This window comes from Dendronephthya gigantea, unplaced genomic scaffold (assembly GCF_004324835.1).
Source record: "Dendronephthya gigantea isolate DGI-Jeju-01 unplaced genomic scaffold, DenGig_1.0 000097F, whole genome shotgun sequence".
Taxonomy (NCBI): Eukaryota; Metazoa; Cnidaria; class Anthozoa; order Malacalcyonacea; family Nephtheidae; genus Dendronephthya; species Dendronephthya gigantea.
Window position 1 is genome coordinate 224234 of NW_021163107.1, and position 25965 is coordinate 250198.

Sequence of the window (25965 nt, forward strand, 5' to 3'; positions counted from 1 at the left end):
TGCTGGTATTGAGTTTCCTGTTACTGTTGACAAGATTGGAAAATTTGGGCGTCAGAACAATATTTCCATTAACGTGTTTGGCTTCGAAGACGTGCTTTTCCCCTTGTATATCACAAAAGAACACTTTAATACCCATGTGAATCTGTTGCTATACTCCCAGGGAGAAACTAGGCATTACTGTCTTATAAAAGATCTGAATAAATTCCTTTACAGTCAAAACCGTTACAAAGGTCGTATGTATTACTGCCGGTATTGTCTACATGGATTTATCCGAGAAGACCTACTCCAAGATCATGAACCACACTGCTGCCAACACGGTCCACAACGTATTGAACTCCCTAATCAAGATAATGCTCAACTGTTCTTTAAAGACTACCACAAGCAGTTGAAAGTGCCCTTTGCAATCTACGCCGACTTCGAAAGTCTTACCACCAAGATCAACTCAGTTAATCCTAATCCTGAAAAATCCTCCACTGAAAAATACCAACACCACCAACCTTGTGGATTTTCCTACATTGTTGTATCCGACCATGAGAAGTACTCCAAACCACCCGTTGTGTATCGCGGAGAAGATGCAGTCGACGAATTTTTGAAGTGTTTAGAAGAAGAGCAGAAATATATTCAGGAGAAACTTGATTGGGTCGAGCCCATGCGAATTGAGAGAGAAGAAGAGCAAGCGTTTCAAGATGCAGTCCATTGTCATATTTGTGGATATGAATTGGGTTCTGATCGTGTTCGTGATCATTGTCATCTTTCTGGAAAGTACCGTGGAGCTGCACACAACGACTGCAATTTGAACTATAGTTTTACCGGCCGAATTCCTGTTATCTACGCAATCTACGCGGTTATGATTCTCATCTCATAATGCAAGGACTTGGTAAACTTAAAGAGAAGAAGATCAACTGCATTCCAAACAACACCGAAAAGTACATCTCCTTCTCCATCGATAATTTGGATTTTATCGACTCTCTGCAATTCATGAATGCATCGTTGGAGAAGTTAGTATCTAATCTAGCAAAGGACGGTGTTGACAAGTTCCCCACTCTAAAGAAATACATCGACAGCGATAAAACACCCCTTTTGCTAAGAAAAGGTGTCTACCCCTACGACTACATGGATTGTACAGAGATTCAAGAACCAACTTACCACGAAGGAATCCTTCTACAACGTGTTGAAACGAACATATTTCAGACGAAGATTACGCACACGCGACGAATGTATTTAACAAGTTTGCCTGTCGGAACATGGGTGATTACCATGATTTGTACTTGACGTCGGACGTTCTTCTCCTTGCAGATGTTTTGAAAATTTTCGAAGCGTGTGCCTCAAAGCCTACAACTTGGATCCCTGCACTTCTATACAAGTCCTGGTCTAGCCTGGCAGGCGTGTTTGAAAATGACTGAAGTCGAACTCGAGCTGCTGACCGATCCAGACATGTATCTATTCATCGAAGAAGGTCTTCGCGGTGGAATTTCAATGATTAGCAACCGCTATGGTAAAGCCAACAATCCATACGTTCCCGATTATGACCCAGAACAAGAGACCTCCTACGTGATGTATCTTGATGCTAACAACCTCTATGGCTGGGCTTGTCGCAACCTCTACCCACAGGTGAATTTGACTGGCTAACCGACCAAGAGATTGCAGAACTTGACATCACGGACGTTGCGACGATGACGATGAAGGCTACATATTGGAAGTAGACCTACACTATCCGTCCGAATTACACGATCTTCACAACGATTATCCTCTAGCACCTGAGAAATGAAGATTTCTTCAGAAATGTTGTCACCATACTGCCAGATCTGTCGGAAAGTTTGCAACTTCGTGGTGGCGCTGCATCTAAATTGGTGCCGAATCTCCGGAACAAGCCAATTATGTAGTCCATTACCGCAATTTAAAGCAATACCTGGCACTTGGCATGAAGTTGGCAAAGATCCACCGCGTTTTGGTATTCCAACAAAGCCCATGGTTAAAGACCTACATCGATTTCAACACCGAGAAACGAAAACATGCAGCAAACGACTTCGAGAAAGATTTCTACAAGTTGATGAATAACTCGGTGTTCGGAAAACCATGGAAAATTTGAGAAAGCGCGTCAACGTCAAGCTCGTCAACGATAAGACGAAACTATCGAAATAAGCATCTCCATCCTTTGACTACTTCCGCATATTCTCAGAAGATTTAGCAGCTGTCAACATGAAGAAACGAAGCTTTACCTAAACCGTCCATCTACGTCGGATTCACCATCCTGGATCTCTCCAAAGTACTCATGTATCAGTTTCATTACGAGTACATGAAACCCAAGTATGAGTACAACGCAAAGTTGTTGTTCACAGACACGGATAGCCTTTGTTACGAGATAAGACCGACGACGTTTATCAAGACATGTTGCAAGACATCGATCTCTTTGACACATCCGAATACGCACGAGACCATCCACTGCACAGCCTGACGAACAAGAAAGTCCTTGGCAAAATGAAAGATGAAACGCATGGCATACCCATCCAAGAGTTTGTTGGCTTGCGACCGAAGATGTACTCCATTCTCTATACGAAAACGACAAGCAAGTGGAGAAGAAAACGGCTAAAGGAATAAAGAAGTCCGTCACAAAACGAAAGCTTCGACACACAACTACAAGGAATGTTTGTTTGATAAGAAACGGACAATGGCCAGCATGAATCAGATTCGAAGTGAACGCCATGAAATCTACTCCATTAAATTGAACAAGATTGGTCTTAGCCCTTATGACGACAAACGCTATATTTTAAAGATGGAGTGAACACTCTTGCTTATGGGCATTACCAAATCATAAGCACAGACGAGTGAAATATCAAGTTTTATCGTTGTTGAACAATTATACATAAGTTATACGTTTTAAAGTTATAAATTATTGAAATTGCATGAAATACAAAGTTATGTTACAATGTTACGTGTTTATAAATTTGAAGTTACATGTTTATTTATATTAAGAGGAGGTTTTTTCTATGTTCATAATATGTTGTATGTTTCTCTTTGAAAACGCCTTCACAATTTTGATACTTTGCTTATAGATTCTAACTTTGTGTGTTTTCTAAATATTATGACTTGATAGGTTTTGTAATTTATTGAAAATTGTTTGAAATTATAGCTTTTCGATAACCGCATACTTATTGTGTATTTCTCTCGGACAGCCCCTTCACACAAGCACTCCTAGCTTTTCCGAGACACCAGGGACAGAAAAAAGTTCCTGAAGGGACACTTTAAATCTTCCAGGGACAGCAGGGACAAAAAAAGACCCTGAAGGGACACTTTTAAATCTTTCAGGGACACCAGGGACAAAAAAAGTCCCTGAAGGGACACTTTAAATCTTCCAGGGACACCAGGGACAAAAAAGTCCCTGAATGGACACTTTAAATCTTCCAGGGACAGCAGGGACAAAAAAAGACCCTGAAGGGACACTTTTAAATCTTCCAGGGACACCAGGGACAAAAAAAAGTCCCTGAAGGGACACTTTAAATCTTCCAGGGACACCAGGGACAAAAAAGTCCCTGAAGGGACACTTTAAATCTTCCAGGGACACCTGGGATTTAAAAGTGTCCCTTCAGGGACTTTTTTTTGTCCCTGCTGTCCCTGGAAGATTTAAAGTGTCCCTTCAGGAACTTTTTTCTGTCCCTGGTGTCTCGGAAAAGCTAGGAGTGCTTGTGTGAAAGGGCTGTCCGAGAGAAATACACAATAAGTATGCGGTTATCGAAAAGCTATATTTTCAAACAATTTTCAATAAATTACAAAACCTATCAAGTCATAATATTTAGAAAACACACAAAGTTAGAATCTATAAGCAAAGTATCAAAATTGTGAAGGCGTTTTCAAAGAGAAACATACAACATATTATGAACATAGAAAAAACCTCCTCTTAATATAAATAAACATGTAACTTCAAATTTATAAACACGTAACATTGTAACATAACTTTGTATTTCATGCAATTTCAATAATTTATAACTTTAAAACGTATAACTTATGTATAATTGTTCAACAACGATAAAACTTGATATTTCACTCGTCTGTGCTTATGATTTGGTAATGCCCATAAGCAAGAGTGTTCACTCAATCGTTTAAAATATAGCGCTTGTCGTCATAAGGGCTAAGACCAATCTTGTTCAATTTAATGGAGTAGATTTCATGGCGTTCACTTCGAATCTGATTCATGCTGGCCATTGTCCGTTTCTTATCAAACAAACATTCCTTGTAGTTGGTGTGTCGAAGCTTTCGTTTTGTGACGGACTTCTTTATTCCTTTAGCCGTTTTCTTCTCCACTTGCTTGTTGTTTTCGCTATAGAGAATGGAGTACATCTTCGGTCGCAAGCCAACAAACTCTTGGATAGGTATGCCATGCGTTTCATCTTTCATTTTGCCAAGGACTTTCTTGTTCGTCACGCTGTGCAGTGGATGGTCTCGTGCGTATTCGGATGTGTCAAAGAGATCGATGTCTTGCAACATGTCTTGATAAACGTCGTCGGTCTTAATCTCGTAACAAAGGCTATCCGTGTCTGTGAACAACAACTTTGCGTTGTACTCATACTTGGGTTTCATATACTCGTAATGAAACTGATACATGAGTACTTTGGAGAGATCCAGGATGGTAAATCCGACGTAGATGGGGCGATTTAGGTAAAGCTTCGTTTTCTTCATGTTGACAGCTGCTAACTCCTCTGAGAATATGCGGAAGTAGTCAAAGGATGGAGATGCTATCAATTTCGATAGTTTCGTCTTATCGTTGACGAGCTTCACGTTAACGCGCTTTCTCAAATTCTCCATGGTTTTGCCGAACACCGAGTTATTCATCAACTTGTAGAAATCTTTCTCGAAGTCGTTTGCTGCATGTTTTCATTTCTCGGTGTTGAAATCGATGTAGGTCTTTAACCATGGGCTTTGATGGAATACCAAAACGCGGTGGATCTTTGCCAACTTCATGCCAAGTGCCAGGTATTGCTTTAAATTGCAGTAATGGACTACATAATTGGACTTGTTCCGGAGATTCGGCACCAATTTAGATGCAGCGCCACCACGAAGTTGCAAACTTTCCGACAGATCCTGGCAGTATGGTGACAACATTTCTGAAGAAATCTTCATTCTCTCAGGTGCTAGAGGATAATCGTTGTGAAGATCGTGTAATTCGGACGGATAGTGTAGGTCTACTTCCAATATGTAGCCTTCATCGGCATCGTTCGCAACGTCCGTGATGTCAAGTTCTGCAATCTCTTGGTCGGTTAGCCAGTCAAATTCACCTGTGGGTAGAGGTTGCGACAAAGCCCAGCCATAGAGGTTGTTAGCATCAAGATACATCACGTAGGAGGTCTCTTGTTCTGGGTCATAATCAGGAACGTATGGATTGTTGGCTTTACCATAGCGGTTGCTAATCATTGAAATTCCACCGCGAAGACCTTCTTCTATGAATAGATACATGTCTGGATCGGTCAGCAGCTCGAGTTCGACTTCAGTCATTTTCAAACACGCCTGCCAGGCTAGACCAGGACTTGTATAGAAGTGACAGGGATCCAAGTTGTAGGCTTTGAGGCACACGCTTCGAAAATTTTCAAATACATCTGCAAGGAGAAGAACGTCCGACGTCAAGTACAAATCATGGTAATCACCCATGTTCCGACAGGCAAACTTGTTAAAAACATTCGTCGCGTGTGCGTAATCTTCATCTGAAATATGTTCGTCATTCAACACGTTGTAGAAGGATTCCTTCGATGGTAAGGTTGGTTCATTGAATCTCTCTGTACAATCCATGTAGTCGTAGGGGTAGACACCTTTTCTTAGCAAAAGGGGTGTTTTATCGCTGTCGATGTATTTCTTTAGAGTGGGGAACTTGTCAACACCGTCCTTTGCTAGATTAGATACTAACTTCTCCAACGATGCATTCATGAATTGCAGAGAGTCGATAAAATCCAAATTATCGATGGAGAAGGAGATGTACTTTTCGGTGTTGTTTGGAATGCAGTTGATCTTCTTCTCTTTAAGTTTACCAAGTCCTTGCATTATGAGATGAGAATCATAACCGCGTAGATTGTGAAGAATAACAGGAATTCGGCCGGTAAAACTATAGTTCAAATTGCAGTCGTTGTGTGCAGCTCCACGGTACTTTCCAGAAAGATGACAATGATCACGAACACGATCAGAACCCAATTCCATATCCACAAATATGACATGGACTGCATCTTGAAACGCTTGCTCTTCTTCTCTCTCAATTCGCATGGGCTCGACCCTCAGTTTCCTGAATATTTTCTGCTCTTCTTCTAAACACTTCAAAATTCGTCGACGCATCTTCTCCGGATACAACGGGTGGTTTGGAGTACTTTCATGGTCGGATACAACAATGTAGGAAAATCCACAAGGTGGGGTGTTGGTATTTTTCAGTGGAGGATTTTTCAGGATTAGGATTAACTGAGTTGATCTTGGTGGTAAGACTTTCGAAGTCGGCGTAGATTGCAAAGGGCACTTTCAACTGCTTGTGGTAGTCTTTAAGAACAGTTGAGCATTATCTTGATAGGGAGTTCAATACGTTGTGGACCGTGTTGGCAGCAGTGTGGTTCATGACTTGAGTAGGTTCTCGGATAAATCCATGTAACAATACCGAGTAATACATACGACCTTTGTAACGGTTTTGACTGTAAGGAATTATTAGATCTTTTATAAGACAGTAATGCCTAGTTTCTCCCTGGGAGTATAGACAGATTCACATGGGTATTAAAGTGTTCTTTTTGTGATATACAAGGGGAAAAAGCACGTCTTCGAAGCCAAACACGTTAATGGAAATATTGTTCTGACGCCAAATTTCCAATCTTGTCAGTAAAAAACTCAATACCAGCAAAATTAGTTCATCTTGAAACTGTTGATAATGATGCAATCTCTCTGCACTCTGTTTCACTGGATGAAGAGCGGCGAGGACCGATAATTGATTACTGTTTCTTGGCCTTTATCTTGCTGGGAAGAGGGACGTAGCTGGATCCTTTTACTGGAGTATACTGAGCTATACTCAGGTCAAGATGAAGGATTTCGTCTAATACCAACCACTCTTTTTGAAATAAAACTAGTGACTGGGTAATTTTCTGCTTGGTCCTCTATAGTTATGTAGTTCGTGCTGGTCTACTGTTTTCATGCAGAGACTGCGGAAGTGGGATTCGGTAGTCAGACTCTCGCCATTGGTTTGGGTTTGAACGAATCGTACTTTAACACTGATGAACCATTTGATGCCTCTTTTCTCTGCTAATTCGTTGGAAAGGTGTCTCAAAATGGATTTTGCCTTGCTGCGTAAGAAGTGGGACACGTCCTGTTTCTGATCTTTCCGCGGTTTTAACTCAATCTTCTTCAAGGAATCTTCAAACGCCGAAGTAGAACTGCAAGGGTTATCTTCTTCGACTTGATTATCGGGTTCATCTTCTTCAACTTGAACTCGTATTTTCTTTGGAGTTGGACTGCTATCGTCTTCGTCTCGGTCTTCGTCACATCCTCTTTTCAAAGGATTCCGTTGACATTGAACTTGATGTCCCACTAAATTATCACGACGATGAAACTCTTTCCTACAATTTTTGCAGATATGTGTGATTGTTCCTTCGTGCCGCCTCTTATGCCGCTTTAAATCATCTTTTCGTGTAAAGGACGCACTGCATTGATCACAGACAAACTTCTTCTCTCCATGCACGGACCGTTCATGACGAGTTAAACTTCTCAGCTGCGTAAAGTTCTTGGTGCAGGCTTTGCATGTAAAAGACATTCTATAAATTGAAAATTGAATTCTCCTTTAGCAACTGCAGCCATAGATACATAAACACAATACGTCAACACCTGTAGCATAATATAACACATAACCTTTAGCATCTTATTGTGGGAGAATAAAATTAAAACATCACGCATGCGAAGGTAATGGCTTTGTCGTCAGACAGCCCTAAATAAACTTCACTGACTACAACCACCAGTTCGTTGCTAGACATTCCCAAGCGGAAACAACTCAAACTAGTTGAAATTGTAAACACTTACCCTCAATACAGCAACTCTTTGGATTTCAACTTAACGATGATAATTATCAAACTATTAAATATAAACAGAACACTTTTAGCATCTTATTGTGACAGAAGTACTGAATAAAATTTGTACAGCCACCGCTATTTCGTTGAATGACTTTCCCAAGGGGCCCCTCAGATTCTTTCTTCGCAGGTGCAGGCGACAAGGGTACAGCAACACTTAGAAGCGATTTATTCGAACTAACAACTGAACCGTTCATTGCATGATTTTCCCAAGGGGCACCTCAGATATTTCTTCATAGGTGCAGCCAACAAGGGCACAGCAACTACTAGGAATCGGCCTCTTTGCACTATTAACAACTAAACCGTTCGTTGCATGACTTTCCCAAGGGACACCTCAGATATTTCTTCATAGGTGTAGCAAACAAGGGCACAGCAACTACTAAGAAACGATTTCTTAGTGCTTTTCATAATAATTGAACTAAATCTTAGTATTTTTATAATAATTGAACTTTAGTTAATGCATCTTACCTAATCTCCTTTGTCAACTGTCTTTAGTATTTCTCGCAAGTCGCAAAAATAATCGACGTTCGAATTTGCAGGACGAAACCGACGAATGAAGTTTTCGATCAAACCGCCGTATATATACACAAAACCTTCATCGTTTGATTGTGGGAGAAGATTTGATGAAATAGGTATCACGCATGCGCACTAACAACTATTTATTGAACGTGCTCGAACGTGTTCGTTCTTGTCTGTTCTATGGAACAATTTGCATTTTCACTCATAATATAAATACTAATTAAATCAAATATCTATTATTATAGATATTTAGATAGATATCTAGTGAAAGAAGTAAAGCTTTAGCTTATTTCATAATAAATGCAAACCGCCAGTAACCCAATAATATAAACTAGAAATTGTAGATAAACAAACAGCAACAAAGACTACACTGAAATAAGCTAAAACTGTAACGAAACAAACGGTATCGAAATAGACATAATTATATAAACTATGGTTTGTAGATAGCGTGGGAGTAGCGCACACCGTAGCGCACACCGTAGCGCACACCGTAGCGCTCACAAATTACCTTTTGTAAACAAAGACGACAGCAATTTAAAATCTCTGCAGATATATGAACGGTAACCATATCAGCAATATACTGTGTGAAATAAACTAAAATTGTACACAGCTAACGGTAATGAAGTACGCAGACACTACCAAACGATGTAGATAAATAAACGGTAGCGAAATCGCGTGAAAATAAACCGAAATTGCTGAGTAACAAACCGGCAAAGCTCAACTATATTAAAATGACCTGAATAAATTAAAATATTTAAGACTCGACGACATCATCGGCGGTGCCTCGTACACCGCCTGCACCGCCTGCTCCAAACCCCTATTCTCTATACTACTCCCATGGCAATGCCTTGCCAACAGATCAAGAGAATAATGATCCAAGATTTCATGCTATTTGACTCACTTAAAAATGGATGGTAAACCTTTTCATATTTTGACAATTTGTTTCATTTGTGTTAAGCATCATGTGTTTTAAGCATTATTAATGTTCATAACAAAGCTGTTTTAGGAAGGGAAGTTGACAAAGGTATAACACTATTATTTTGTATTAGTCTTAAAGAATCGATACCAGACCAGTCAATTAAAATAAACGGATACCAATTATTTCGACGTGACCGCATTAACAGTTCACATGGGGGAGTTTGTGCATACATTAAAGACTCTATTGAAAGTAAAATTCTGTTAGATCTCCAAGCGGACGAATACGAAATACTATGGCTACTACTTCGTCCAGAAAGGCTGCCCCGTGGATTCCATAATATAGTTGTAGCGGTTATTTACCATCCACCCAATTCGGATAATAAAGCAATGCTGGATCATCTAAAAAACTCGTTAGAACGCGTTGAAACCATACACACTAATAGTGCGATCATTTTGGCTGGAGACTTCAACCAACTAGAGTTTAAATCAACTGCCAGGTGCTTCCAGCTTAAACACATGGTGACCTTTCCCACAAGAGGTGCAAATACCCTGGATCAAGTGTTTACTAACTTACATAAATTCTACACTGAACCTATTCCTAGCCCTCCATTTGGCTTATCCGATCATATAACTATCTTAATATTTCCAACAAGGCGACAAAGAACCGGGTGCCATAAAAGATTAATCAAAGTACGGGATAGAAGACCAAGTAAAGTTGGAAGTCTTGGGAGATTTCTGTCAAACATAGCTTGGGAAGACGTGCTATCAACCGCCCCGACTGTTGATGAGAAATTAGAAATTTTTACCGAACTTATCCATTGTGGATTAGATATCCTGATGCCGGAACGTTCGATAAAAGTTCATGTGTCTGATCGTCCATGGATGACTAACCAGCTTAAACGGCTCATTATTCAAAGGCAAAAGGCGTTTTCACGAGGAAAGGATGGTTTATTCAGGCATTTAAGGAACAAAGTAAACCGTGAAAGGAAGCGATGCCGAAAAAGTTATTATCTATCTAAAGTCCGTGGACTAAAGGAAATTAAACCGCACAGATGGTGGCACGAAATCAAACTGTTATGTGGCTCTTCGGAAAAGCATAACCCAGATTTTCGATCAAGCTTGACTACGAACTTAAATTGCAACGATTACGAACTAGCAAATAAGATCAATGAAGCCTTTATCAGTGTTATGGCAGACTACAATCCGCTGACTAATGACGTATGTGTCTTGAAGGAAGACGACGACGAACCAATACAAGTTACCGAAATGGTGGTCGCAAAAACTTTACGTGAATTAAGCGCCACAAAAGCAAATGGCCCGGACAAGTTACCAAACTGGGTACTGAAGACATACGCCGATATATTAGCACCTGCCGTTGCTGATATTATCAACTGCTCATTCCAAACGTGCAAAGTCCCACAAGCATGGAAGATGGCTGACGTTCCCCCCATCCCTAAACAATCAAAGATCACGGACTTTAATAAAGATCTAAGGCCAATTTCTCTGACGTCAACCTTATCAAAAGTGGCAGAAAAATTCATCATTGACAGAGGACTGAGGCCGACTTTGCTTAGATCCTTGGATCCATCACAATTTGGTTTTGTACCAGGCTCGTGTACAACGTTTGCTCTTATCTCAATGTTACACAAATGGCTAACTGAAACCGATGGCACAGGCTCAGCGATAAGAGTAGCCTTACTGATTACAGGAAAGCCTTCGACTTGGTTGATCATAATTTGCTAATTGCAAAATTACTCAGTTATGGTTTAAAACCCACAATCGTAAATTGGATTACGGACTTTCTACGAAATAGATTACAGCGAGTAAAGATATCAACCGAAGGTGTATCCGACTTCCTACAAGTTCCAGCGGGCGTTCCACAAGGAACCAGGATTGGTCCATGGCTGTTCTTAGCCATGATTAACGATCTACGTATCAATGGTTCCCCCACAAATAGTATATGGAAATTTGCAGACGACACGACCATTTCTGAAGTCATCTTAAGGAACATGGAAAGTAGATTACAAGATACAATAGACCAAGTTGCTAAATGGTCCAATGAAAATAAATTTCAGTTAAATCCGATAAAGTGTAAAGAGCTCCGAATTGACTTTACTAGAAGACCCTTTACTGATGATGGTTTGATTCTAAATGGCGAACGCTTTGAACTTGTTAAATCAGCTAAACTACTGGGTATGACCATCACGGAAGACCTAAAATGGAACAGTCATATCGAAAATATTGTATTAAAAGCATCAAAACGACTATACTTATTAAGGCAGTAAAACGTGCAGGTGTAGATCATTATTCCTTGATTCAATTCTACTGTGCATGCATTAGATCCATCTTAGAATACGGTTGCCAAGTTTTCCACTCAGGCCTTCCTGATTATTTGTCGGTGGATATGGAACGTGTCCAAAATCGAGCCTTGCGGATAATCTACCCGGAATCAAGTCCAAAAGTCGCATTAAAGGAAGCAAAATTATTAACACTGAAGGACAGAAGAGAAAAGTTATCACAAAAGCTATTCTCGTCCATCGAAACAAAAGATGATCATAAATTACGCCATTTACTACCTAAAGAAAACTTACCAACACATAATTTTAGAAAACTGAGAAGATTTAATCTTCCCATTATTAATACGAATAGGTTATTGAATTCTTTTATCCCAAATTATGCGAAAAAATCAAAACTTTAAGCATATTAGTATAGTCTTAGTATTAATACTTTATCGTAGCGGAACATTTTACAGTAATCTTAAATTTAATAGAATTTTATAGCAACATGTTGTAAATATAGTAAACATATTCCATATTTTATCTAAAATTCTTTGCCTGTAAATTCAATTGCAATTCAGTCGTAAGACTGCAAAAATTGATCAATTAAACATTATTATTATTACATTATTATTATTATTATTATTATTAGTCCTTTGACATCACTGTTGTTTATTTGCTTCATGAAAGAACTGGATTTTAGCAAGGCCCATTTTACTTATGTATTGTCACAAAATTCTGCTGTTATTGTTATATTTTGTCAACGTTTTTATTCCATCTTCACATTTTGATGATTTGTTTTAATATCATTAACATCTGTTTCAACTTTTATAGTATATAACAAACAATATATTAGAAAGAAAATAGTTTGTATAACAATAGGATATTCTATTTGCGTTGTTACATTAAAGTTATTTATTCTATGCAAATATATTTGACATAGAACTGTACACTAAGTGTTGGTAATGTGTATGCTAACTTAACCTGACACTGCATCAGGAAGATTGTCCTGAATATTTTCTGTTATGATTCTTCGAATAAGTTCACCTTCCCCTGCATTGCATGAATATATTGGATCTGGCACATTTTTGTAAGCCTGTTCATTGTCCATGGATAGCTGTTTTTGGTTTCTGACTATGTCATCATCAACATACAGTAACTCTTGTTCTGCTCACAGTAATTGTGTAGAACAAAACAAGAGTAAACCACATGTGGTATGGATTCAAGCTTTAAATCAATACTGCGAGTTAGTATAGACCAGCGGGCTTTAAGTCTACCAAAGGCACATTCTATTGGGTTGCGAGCTGAACGAAGAAGTCCATTAAATACAGCTTCAGCATTTCTGTTGCATGTTTCATGCTCCTTCATGCAGTATGGGGTGAGCGGATAGGCAGGATCTCCTACTAAATAATTTGGAATCTTTTCAAAGCCAGGGATTATTGTCTTAAATGTTTTAGGTAGCTTTTCTTCTCGGAGTTTGTGATTCACTGAGGAATTCGCAAACACTTTTGCGTCGTGTACACTACCTGGCCAACGACATTCTACATCCATAAACACACCACGATAATCGCATACAGCTTGAGCGTTCAGAGAAAAGAACCCTTTGTATGAAAAATAGTCTTGTGAGTTTTTTATTGGCCGTTTTATAGGAATATGGGTACCGTCTATGCATCCAAATGCCTGCGGCATTCCAAACTTTGCCTCAAATTCAGACACTTTCTGTCTCATCTCACTGGTGGTTTTGGGTAAGCTAATATACTTTGGTCCAAGAACATTTGAGATTGTCTGGCATACTTGAAAAATAATGTTTGAAGCTGTACATATCGCAATGCCAAATGTATTTGCCGTCATGACCAAAGCAATGACACAAGTTGACGGTTGCGGTTTTCCTCATTTATTTTCCAAAGCAGCAAAAAAGTATACTGTTGGAAAATCATCAATAAAAGTAAAGATATTTGCACTGAAATAACGAAAAGCAGTAATCGTTTTCTTTTGTTGACAGCCATTTTGTATTTGGCGCCAAAACGCGCGTGAAGGCCCAGCCCTAGATTCAGGGCTAAAATTTTACATGTAAACAGAGGTGATAACCAGCCCTACAGGTAGGGCTAGCCCTCCCTGTAGGGCTCATGTAAACAGCCCCTAAATGTGTTATATGTATAGAGATCAATTTGACAACGACACGCTTTTAATATACAAAAACACAGCGAGCAACAAAATCGAAACTTTATGCATGAAAACATATTTATTACCCTTCAGTTTCTTTGTAATTTTGTTCAATAGAAGTTAGACATTCTTCCCGAAAGATATGAGATGTGCTGAATGTAAAAATATCTTGAATATGAGAATTATGTTTTGAATCTCACTGCTATATTTCGACGCTATCTTGAAAGAAAGTGTAAACAAACTGCCGCCAAAATGACATACGACAATTTTTCACGTGTGAAGAATATCGTACGTCCAATCAAAAGCCGTGTATGGCATTTTTTCACACGTGAAAAACATTGTACGTCCAATCAAATTGCATGAAATTAATTTACACAGTGAAATACGATTTTTATTTCATCATTCTGCTGTGCATAAATCTCTATACACATATAATAAAATATTTTATTATATGACTAGAATAGTTGATCGGTCCATCAACTAAAATCAAGCATTCTGATTGGTTCCTGAGCGGTCGGTAAACCATCAGTACGGACTGGCCAGGTTCGGCGGGAATTTTTTAGTCAGGAATTTTAATCGTTTTTAGTCATATAATAAATAGTTTATTGACTGAGCTTGTTCGGTCCGTACAGGAGGATACTGGTCTCGTTCTTTTTTCGCTTGTAAGGACCTCGCCTAAAAGCTCGGTCCATACAAGCGAAAAAAGAACTCGACCAGTATCCTCCTGTACCGACCTTTCGCTTAGTCAATAACATATTGATTACGTCATGCACCAACGGTTATTCGTCTCTCACGCGGTTATGCTTGTGCGCGCGCCTAAATTCTCAGGCATTAAACTTGTTCCTAGGGCGGCATTTTGAAAACGGTTCACAGCGCTTGTTTAAGCATTTGTTTTCATCTGCACGTATTATGCACGTATATTATGAACTTTGATAGGAATCCTAAATGTCGCATCATCAACCCTGCAAAGAGCGAACTTGGAAAAGTCAGTAAATTTAATACTTGACGATATAGATAACAAGATCAAATCCACCATTAATGTATAGACCAATGGAAAAACTCACTAATAACAACTTGTAAATAAAATAATTTAACACCATGCGAGTGATGCGACTAAGGTTTGTCCCCGAAAAGGTGTCGATCGAAAACAATTTGTGATAATTAAAGATACGTTTAAATTAACGCTGTTCCTTTTCAATAACGCGGCTGCCCTCCTTTTGTCTTTTCGAATGGATTGTTTCGTCGCTATAGTAGCTACATATAACAAGTCTATTTTAATATCGTAGCTAGAGATTTGCCAGGCGGAAAACGACTTCTTATGATAAACATGAGCCCAACATACATAATTATAAAATTATGAAAGCCATCAAAACAATTCAGAGTTTAAAAAAATACATTTCTAACGTTTTGTCTTTAACTTAAAGACATTTCTATTTTACTAATAGTCGTATCTTGTTGTGTGCTATATATAATGCATTAACATTTTGCGGATTGAATAACAATGCATGTTATATTGCTCTTTTTTATAATATTAATTAGACTATTGTATTGATAGGAATATCTTGGGTACCATATATTGAAGTGATATCTAGCGGGGGTTTTTAACAATGCGTGTTTTGCTCCAAGGGAATCTATGACTATGTCTATATCGGTTGGTAAATGAATGTTTTCCATTAAAAATATACATGCACTATTTAATCGTTGGTGGTTTTTTTTGAGAGCGAGGAATGTTAGCTACATATACAAAGTAACACTGATATACAGGCGGTTATCTTGAGTGCTGCATGAATGTATTTAGTATAAAGTAAAGCTTTGTGATGTATGACGCATATACAGTTATTGCATGCCGGGGAACATTGCATACATGCATGCAGGTTTTATCGAGAATGCTTGCGTTTGATCGCTTTTATCGAAAATGCGCGTATATCGCTTGTTTTTGTCATGAGAACGAGGAATGCTACATATACCTATATAGTATTCTATTTTACTGATAGATATGCATATCTTGTGCGCTATATAATTATATTGCAGTGATATCTTGCGGCTTTTAATAACAACATGTTATATCGCTCGTATATTTTTCTTGAGAACGAGGAATATTATATATCAGTAAATAGTCTATTGTATTGATAAGGCATATCTTGGGTAAAATATATTGAAGCGATGTCTAGCGAGTTATTTTAAAAACTCGTGTATTGCATGGTATCGTCCTCAAAAGGGATCTATGCGTATGGCGGAAACGGTGTTATTTATACGATTGGTAAATGCACGTTTTCCATTCGTACGGTTGGTGCGGATGGTACGAATCGACAGTCGTTTCATGTATGGGGATATCGTAACTCCACAGGAGGTTAGACGTATAGCGGAAGCGGTGTTGTGATTAATTTTTTACGATTGGTATATGAAAGTTTTTCATTCGTACGGTTGGTACTGATTGAACGAATCGACAGTCGTTTCGTGCGTGTATGCGGATATCGTACTCCAAAGGAGCGCACTCGTTAATAAATTTACAAATGGTAACTTTTTTTTTCCATTCGTGCGGTTCGTACGTCAGTCGGGATTCAGTCCGTTTGTATGTCCCGTTTTACCATCAGTATCGATCCGTGAAAAGTGTCACGAAACGAAAATGTAGTTTACGAATGGTGAAAAAGGTTGTCGATCCGTATGCATGCGACAGTATTGGACATGTATGGATTATATTTAATATAGATCTATACCTCATCTGTGTCTATACGTTTCGCCGGTTAGGACTTCATCGGTTAGGGCTTCATCAGTAAATAAAAACTTTACAAAAAGAGGCGTGTGATATATTATTGTAGTTTGATATAAGTTTTTATCTACTGATGAATGTTATATTTTTATTATATTTTCATTGTAATTCTTCTATTCATTATATTTTTTGAAATTATTTGTCAGTTTGGGAAAGACAATTGCATGAAAATAGCTGATGTTGGTATTTCGAAGGATGTAACAGAAGTTACAGGAACGATGGCTGGAACACCCGTGTACATGGCCCCAGAAATATTTTCTGGCAAAATTTGTGATGCCAGTGCTGATATTTACAGTTTTGGGCTGATCTTGTGGGAGATGTGGTATGGTGAGGTAGTTTACAGTGAGCTTCACAATCTGCCATTCAAGAGATTTCGCGAGTTGATTACAAATGGCTACAGACCAAAATGCAACGCCGTAGGGGGTATTGCAGAAAAGTATGGGTCACTTATAGAGGATTGTTGGTCAACCGTTCCAAAAGAGCGTTTAGCTGCTCACGAGTGTGTAGCTAAATTGGACATCATAGCTCGACATGCATCGTAGATGAATAATAAATCCAATTTATATTCCTAAGTATGAATTTTACATAATTTTACTATAACGATAATCATATATTAATCGAACATTATTTGAAGGCAAAAAATATTTTGTCGGGTGTTTTTTATATATTATTAATTTTTCGTTCCATTCATTTTATCACGACCAATGTCGTACACGCGGTTTGTGAGAAAAGGAGCCAAATTTAGGTCCTTCTGCATGGTACATGAAAGAAGAAAATTATTTCATAATTCTTTAAGCTATAGCTACTGAGATAGTGCATGGGTCTAAACGCCATGCAGGCTGGCTACGCTACTGGCTTTATGCTTGGGGCGAATAATATAATTATTGCGTTTTAATACAATTAAGGTACGTGATTATTTGAAAAAAAATCCGTTGCAGAAGATTAGTATAGGCCTACATTCTTTTAAAAACGTCAACAGATATCTGACAACTTAACGACGATTTTAATAAAACGAAGTTTTATGCAAAATATAGCTAAGCAACGTCCCGTACATTGTTCTTGTTTAATCCAAAAGGATGAATTGTTTTAAGTAAAGCATTTTAGAAATTACTGGCTCTTTCATGGCTATTTCATGGCTATTTCATTGGTCACTCTGCCAAAAAAACTTGGTCCCAAATTGAAAAATCGCTTAGGTGACTAACGCGCTATGATAATTTGATATCGCTCTACCTTTGTTTTTGTGTCGTTTTTGTTTTCCACCGACACGCCAGCATTATGGGTATCGAACCCACTATCTAATTCTTCCATGCTAAAAAATGTTTCAACTGATTATTTTACAACCAATGCAATCGCACTAACCTGAAATATCTGTAAAGTATTTCTTTTCTAAAAAAACTCCTTTTCCTGCACCCAGTGTATACATTATAATAACCTATATTATAAGGGAAGTCTAGTATTTTCATTAAAGCCCAAACAACGGTAACGAGTAATGTAAGGTATCATTCTATGTACGTTTTGACTTCATATTTAATCACCACCAGAAATTATCGTATTACCAGTGAATGCGTTATATTTACGATGTATAATGTTTTACAATTTGAAAAATTTGATATAATTAAACCCAAACTAATTTTTTTTAGGAATTGAGAAACGAAAACCTTTACCGACAACATGTATAAAACATGTTGATGACACACTGTTTTGGCCAAATTTTTCGAACATTAATAACCAAGGCTAGTTTATGGATTTATCTAGTTTCATGGTTGCAAAGAATTGGTTTAAATCGCTTGTTAAAAAACTTTGTGGTTTAAAACTACCGACAGTTTATAATTTTGCAAGAGACTAAAGCCCTATAAACATGCATGCACGGTAACGGATTGCCATTGGAACATGTCAAATTTTGAAGTTTAATAATAATGTCCGAATCCTGAATGAATAGCCTATGAAATCATTCAAATTAATAAGCATTTGCTCGTCATAACGGCAGACGAAGATCATGCCGAAGATTGAGCAAGTCTGGCAACACAACCTAAAAGCAGTAAAGCAAATTTCATGGAGGATAGGTTTACAAGTTTCACTAGCGTATTAAAATTAATATTTGTAGCATATCGCGGGGGAACTAAGCATCTGCCAACTTTAAAATATTGTGACTATAATGTAGCAAAATTCTATATTTGTTTCATGGTTGTTTGGCCCAGGTGTATAATTTCAACAATGTAATAGAGCATATATAGAATATAACAAAAATTAACCGTAGACTATTCCTACTGAAGAACTGTCGCATCAATTGCTATATAAACGCTGGTCAAATTGACTGTTCAGAGAAACACACTTTAATTGATGACACTAAAATCGAATAATGCTAACATACTTTGCAGTTATCGTTGTTTAGTGCTGTATCTATATAATTCATACAGTATAAGTTACATATCGGTAGCTAATTGATTATCTTTAAGTAATGTAGTGTAGTGTAATTTAGCACATATTTTCTCTTCTGGAACGATGTTTATTCCTATTTGCACTGATGGTATATACATTTATAGCGAGCTCTTGCAGGGTAATTGTATGATCCAATTAACGTTGTTAAATATATTCCAGCGTATCTTAAGAATGACGTCAAATTTAGCTTTTCTGCAAGTTTATTTTTAAATTAATTTGCAATTCCTGCTGTGGAATTCCTGCTCTTTGCTCTCAGCATCCAGACAATTCTAACTGATTATTGACCGAGCGTGAGGTCTACACTGTGAAATATCACACCAACGCTTTTTAGGGAGCATTTACATGAGCCCGGCTATCCGAGATTCAACGAAGCGTGAGATGATTTTGAGGTTTTGAAATGAGCAGATTAGATGATCCTGGCAGTTGCATAATCACCACAACAATAGCATGTGCTTGTTTGGTGTCATAAAGACTTATTTCAATACCTCAAAGTCCTCTCACGCTTCGTTGAATTTCGGGTAACCGGGCTCATGTAAACAGCCCCTTGGTATGGACCGATCGATGACGGAGCGAGGTTCATGCAAAATATTCACAGTACAGACCGAACAAGCGAGGTCAATAATCTGTTTATTATATGGCTGAGCGGCATGAGACATCCGGGATACTGGTCCGGATACAGAATAATTATTAGAACCACGGTCCGGATATACGGGTTTTTACGGATCGCTCGTCAATCACAATAGAGGATTTTGAAATGAAATGAAGATCTCAGCGACTGGCAATGTGAAAAAATGTTCAGGTACCTCTTTATATTGGAAGAATAAATTGAAATGAGCGATTCGTTATTTTGTTTGGAATACAATATGTAAAATTTATTTCGTGTGACTATTTACTGAATACTTTTCCATGGGGAGGGATGCGATTTAACAAGAGTGTACCAGTGTACACGCGTAAAAATATCATATCTTGTAGCAAGTCTGTTCACAAACTTTGTTGTTGACGAGATGGGACAATTTTGTAAGAACAATCTTGTAACAAGTCTGATAGTCCCATTGGACTTGCTACAAGTTGTTAACAGCTTGTTCCAAAATTGTTACAACAAATTGGAGCAAGCAGTGCGAACAAATCTTTTGTGAACAGACTTGTAAAAACTCTGCCACAGACTTGTTACAACACTTGCATACATACTAAATGGGGATAATCTCGTACTAGATTTCACAAGGAAGACATGTTGCGCCTTTTTGCTGCGTTAAGGATTCCTGCATACTATCGAGCAGAACAAAGGACAAAAGCTTCTGGTATGGAAGCTCTGATGATTCTTCTGAGGCGTCTGGCCTATCCAAACAGATGGTGTGACTTGGTAGGCATTTTTGGAAGGAGTGAGTCTCAACTAAGTTTGATTTTTAACCAGGTATTTAATTATACTGACAGTGGCAGTTAAATTTCAAACTAAGCTTTAACTAACAATTTATTCTCATTTTATAGATATTAGATGACATATATAACCGTTTTGGCCATCTCCTTGACTCATTGGACCTAGTTTGGCTTGATCCAGAGTGCTTTGCCCAAGCCATTCATTGTCAAGGTGCACCACTCACACAGTGTTGGGCATTTATTGATGGTGCTGTGCGACCAATAGCACGACCTGTACATTGCGTCCAAGAATTATGTGCAAAATCGTTTTTCCGCTACATTTCATTTGGTTTTTAAAAGAGGATTATGAAATTTCGTATATATTATGAAAACACTGTAACATGATTGAGCATATTTTTCATATTTAACATAATTAGCATGTATAATTATGGTCAGCATATATAAACAGTGGGCATTGTAACTGACTAGTATCTTCATAGAGATTTTGAAATATACTTTACAATCACTATCAATCCTGAGTATGGAAGAGAAACACAACATGGTGTCAGGTGTGGGATAAAAGTATGAGGATCATTTAAATGGAATATCAAAGTATTTTGAAGAAAGAATCAGAAATCCCAGAGAGATTTCAGACCAAAGTTAGAGAGTGACAAAGAAAAAAATGGCGACACAATTTGGTCTAACACCGCCTCAAGCGTTGGATCTAAGCTGTGGAAATATATCAGCAAACTGGAAAAAATTCAAACAGAGGTATTTAAATTACGAAATAGCGACTGGCGTTAGTGAAAAGAAGGAAGCTACTCGAGTCGCGACATTGCTAACAGTCATAGGAAACGAAGCATTAGATGTTTATGACACGTTCGTTTGGGATTCACGGGGAGATGATAAGAAGATAGATAAAGTTCTAAAAAAGTTCGATGAGCATTGCGAGCCAAGAAAAAATGTAACATATGAAAGATAAATATTTTTCACCAGAGCACAAGAAACCAGCGAAAATATTGAACAGTATGTCACAATATTGAAGAAACTAAGTGACACATGCGAATTTGGAACATTAAGAAACACTCTCATTAAGGACAGAATAGTTCTAGGTGTGAAAAATCAGAAAATTCGCGAGCGACTTCTTCGAGAGCCAGACCTAACCCTCGACAAAGCACTTGATTTGGTTCGAGCCGCAGAACAAGCGGAGTTGCATATTAAAACGATTAAATGAAGGGTCAACAGTACACGGTGTAAAGAGTAATAGTAAAAGAAGTAGATTCTATGAGAAAAAAGCTCAAGAGCAAAATTTGAAGAGACATAATCAACTAGAGAAATCTATGTCAGAGGTATTCAATTGCCGTAACTGTGGGACAAAACACAAGAGAAAAGAATGCCCAGCATATGGGAAAACGTGTCGTCGCTGTCATAAATCGAATCATTTCAAAGCTATGTGCAGGTCTAGAAAAAACGTGGAGACGGTAGAGCGAGGAAAAGACGTACCTCTTGAAGAAACATTGTTTGTTGGAGCAATCACGTCAGAAGTCCAAAATGATGAATGGTATGTCAGTACAAAAATCGGAAAGCAGAAAATGAGGTTAAAGGTAGACACAGGATCACAGGTAAACATTCTCAATCTTAATCAATTGAAGAAGATTAATTTTCAACCAAGCATTAAAGAATCAAACCAAAAATTAATCAGTTACACTGGAAACAATCTTGCTGTAGTAGGAACTACAAAATTATATGTAGAATCGAAGTCAAGTCTATCAAGGAAATTAACATTCTATATATGTTGTGGACACAAACCAACCAGGTCTTCTGGGGCTCAGAGCAGCTCAGGAACTTGGTTTGATAAAAATCGTGGGAAACACAAGGGTAGACTCAACAACTAAGAAACCATCAGCAGTTCTCAAAGAAGAAGTAGTTAAGAAACATCAAAAGATCTTCACTGGGTTGGGTCGTTTAGAGAAAAAATACCACATTAAAATTGATCTAACGTACAGCAACACCAGTTATCAATCCTTCCAGAGCCATTCCAGCTGCTCTTCGCAGTAGAGTTAAGGAGGAACTTGATGAGATGGAAAGGAAAGGTGTAATTCAAAAAATAGAAGAACCAACTGATTGGGTTAGCTCTATGGTGGTGGTGGAAAAGCCTAATGGGAAACTTCGCATTTGTCTAGATCCAAAACATCTCAACAAGGCAATCAAACGTGAACATTTTCAGTTACCAACAATTGAAGATATAACTACACGTATGGCTAATGCTAAATGGTTCTCCAAATTAGACGCAAACCATGGATACTGGCAAATACCACTGGATGAAGACAGTCGACCGCTCACTACGTTCAACACTCCTTTTGGCAGGTACAACCCTACCAGCTTCAGTAAGCAAACTAGAAGAAATAAGAGAAGCAACGAAAAATGATGACGAATTGAGAGTACTAATGGATGTTGTTCAGAACGGATGGCCAGATCAGAGAGAGAGAGAGTACCGTTGTTAGTACTACCCTACTGGAACATTCGTGATGAGCTGTCGGTAATGAATGGGATTATATTGAAAGGAAACCGCTTAGTTGTACCATTAGTGATGAGAAAAGAAATGTTACAGAGAATACATTATGGTCATATGGGTATCGAGAAATCGAAGCGGAGAGCTCTTATTGATAGCTGAAATGGTATCGAAGTGTACTATATGCCTGGAGCATAGGAAGGAAAATACTAAAGATCCCATGATACCTTTCAAAGTACCAACCATACCTTGGGAAGTGGTGGCAACAGATCTATTTACTTAGGACAAATCGGACTATCTACTTATCGTTGACTATTATTCCAGATATTTTGAAGTTGTTAAGCTACCAGATACAAAGAGTTCAACGGTGATCACATACACCAAGTCCATATTTTCTCGACATGGAATTCCAGCAGAGGTCGTAAGTGATAATGGACCACAATATTCATCTAGAGAATTTCTAGCATTTTCAGAAAGTTGGGAATTCAAACACACGACGGTTAGTCCTCTGAATCCACAAGCCAATGGTTTAGCAGAGAGGACCGTACAAACTGTCAAAGATCTTTTGGTTAAATCGAAAAAAGATAAACGGGATCCATATTTAAGTATATTGGAATATCGGAATACTCCTGTTGATGAAGTGGGAAGTCCAGCGCAGTTACTGATGAATAGGCGTTTGCGTTCGCGAATTCCACAAACATCATCGCAGTTGAAACCTCGAACTTTAGATCCCGTCGAAGTAAAGAAAAGTTAGATCTTAAGCAGCAGAAACAGAAATTCTATTATGATCGTCAGTCGAAGTCTCTAACAAAGTTACATGAAGGAGACAGAATCAGAGTATAAAGGTTTATGGAAACCTGGTGTAGTTACTCATGAAGAAGAAACACCGAGATCGTATCGTGTACGGACTGATGATGGTGGCGAATATAGGAGAAATAGAAGAAAACTTCTGAAGTCAGAAGAACCTGATACTGTAGCAGAGGACAGTTTAAGCGATGAAATCCCCTCAACAATTATCCGAAGAACACCCTGCCTTGAAAACTCGGAAAATGTTGACGTACAAGTAAATCCTGATGAAATCCAATCTCAAGTGTGCACAAATCCTGAGATTATCCCCTCGTCGACTGAAGTTAGAAGAACATCGAGACTAAAGAGACCATCAAGATTTAATAACTTCCTGATGGAATAAACGTTTAACTTCATACATATATTATACTTGAATAACCTTAGTAACACTTAGTCTAAATTAGATAATTTGAAATATTACAAAAAAAAATTAGAACTGTGGAACGTTAGGAATCAATTAGTTTCTTTTTTGTTTTTTTTAAAAGGAAGTTGTAATGATTTAGCATATTTAGCATATTTAACATATTTAACATGTATAAATTATGGTCAGCATATATAAACAGTGAGCATTGTAACTAACTATTATCTTCATAGAGTTTTTGAAATATACTTTACAATCACTATCAATCCTGAGTGTGGAAGAGAAACACAACACCCACAACTGAAGCTTTTGGCTGATCTGAGCAGTGGTAAACAAACAGCGGCCATTTATGCTTTAAATAGGGATCTTGGGCGTCCATTTTTATATGCAAGGTGGGCCGCGGAGGGGCATTGACGCAAATTGAAAAGACCAAAATTATTCAAGCACTACAGGAGAAGCAACCCACCCTTCAAATCGCCAAAATACTTCAACGCGACCATCATACAATCAAAAAATTTGCTACAAATCTACAATCCTACAATGGAAGAGCTGACAAGGAGAAGATTCAGGAAAAGTCAGGTGTGTCTCGTCGGGGAGTCAGTTCACTTAAACGCGAAGTTCATTGTAATCCTCTAAAGACCTCCAAGCAGGTCTTCGAAGCAGTTGGTATGTGTAACGTTCCTAAAAGCAGCCGATCTTCCATTCTAAAGCGTAATGCAAAATGTAAGAGACCCTTGCTGCGACCTCTTTTAAAGAAAGTTTATCGAGAAAAGAGACTCGAGTGGGAGAAAAAATATGTGAAACAGAACTTTGAGTTAGAGTCGAGGATAGGGTTAAAATGACCGCCCCAAATACATAGCTTTCCTAAAGGAGCATTTTTTGCCATTGTATAAGAAGAAAAGTTTGTCATTTCGGAGGAATATGGTTTTTATGCAGGACAATGCTCCTTCCCATGCTGCACACTTGACAACAGGCTTTCTTGGTAAAGTGCTTGTTAAAAAAGGTGAAATTATGCAATGGCCAGCATGCTCTCCAGATCTCAACCCAATTGAAAACTTGTGGAGCGTTCTCAAAAGAGAGGTATATGCCGGTGGAAAACAGTACTCGTCAACAGAAGATCTGTGGAATGCAATTAAAACTACTGCTAGAGGTATTTCACCTGATGCAACAGGAAACTCACCGCATTGATGGATCGAAGGCTACTTTTAGTCAAATCAAATCATGAATGATACATTAAACATTAATGAATAATATTAATCTTCTATTTTTCGTATATAATTATATAATTTATTATTTATCAAATGTGTGTGAGAATATATTGATTAAATTGCCTAGAAAGACCATATTGTCTCATTTTATAAATTTTTCCATTGTATCAATTCGCTAAATAGCAGTATAAGTGTAATATGCATATAAAAATGGACGCCCAAGATCCCTATTTAAAGCATAAATGGCCGCTGTTTGTTTACCACTGCTCAGATCAGCCAAAAGCTTCAGTTGTGGGCATGTTACAGTGTTTTCATAATATATACGAAATTTCATAATCCTCTTTTAAAAACCAAATGAAATGTGGCGGAAAAACGATTTTGCATATAATTCTTGGACGCAGTGTACTTGAACCTGTTGGGAATATCAGAAAACGTCATAGGATTATAGCGAACCAACGTCGTGCAGCTGGTGCATCACATTTTAGCAGTTCAAAAATATAAAATAATAGCGCGTAGGAGGTCGGCAAG

General features: G+C 38.0%; 1 protein-coding gene across 1 annotated transcript in view; it reads left to right on the forward strand.

Moving 5' to 3' along the window:
• Positions 1–17260, forward strand: part of LOC114534129 — a 65488-nt gene extending 48228 nt beyond the window's left edge. The window contains exon 11 of the mRNA XM_028555676.1: positions 16865–17260. Within this exon, the coding sequence (XP_028411477.1) occupies positions 16865–17260 (396 nt within the window). The remainder of the gene's footprint in view (positions 1–16864) is intronic.
• The last annotated feature ends 8705 nt before the right edge of the window (positions 17261–25965 follow it).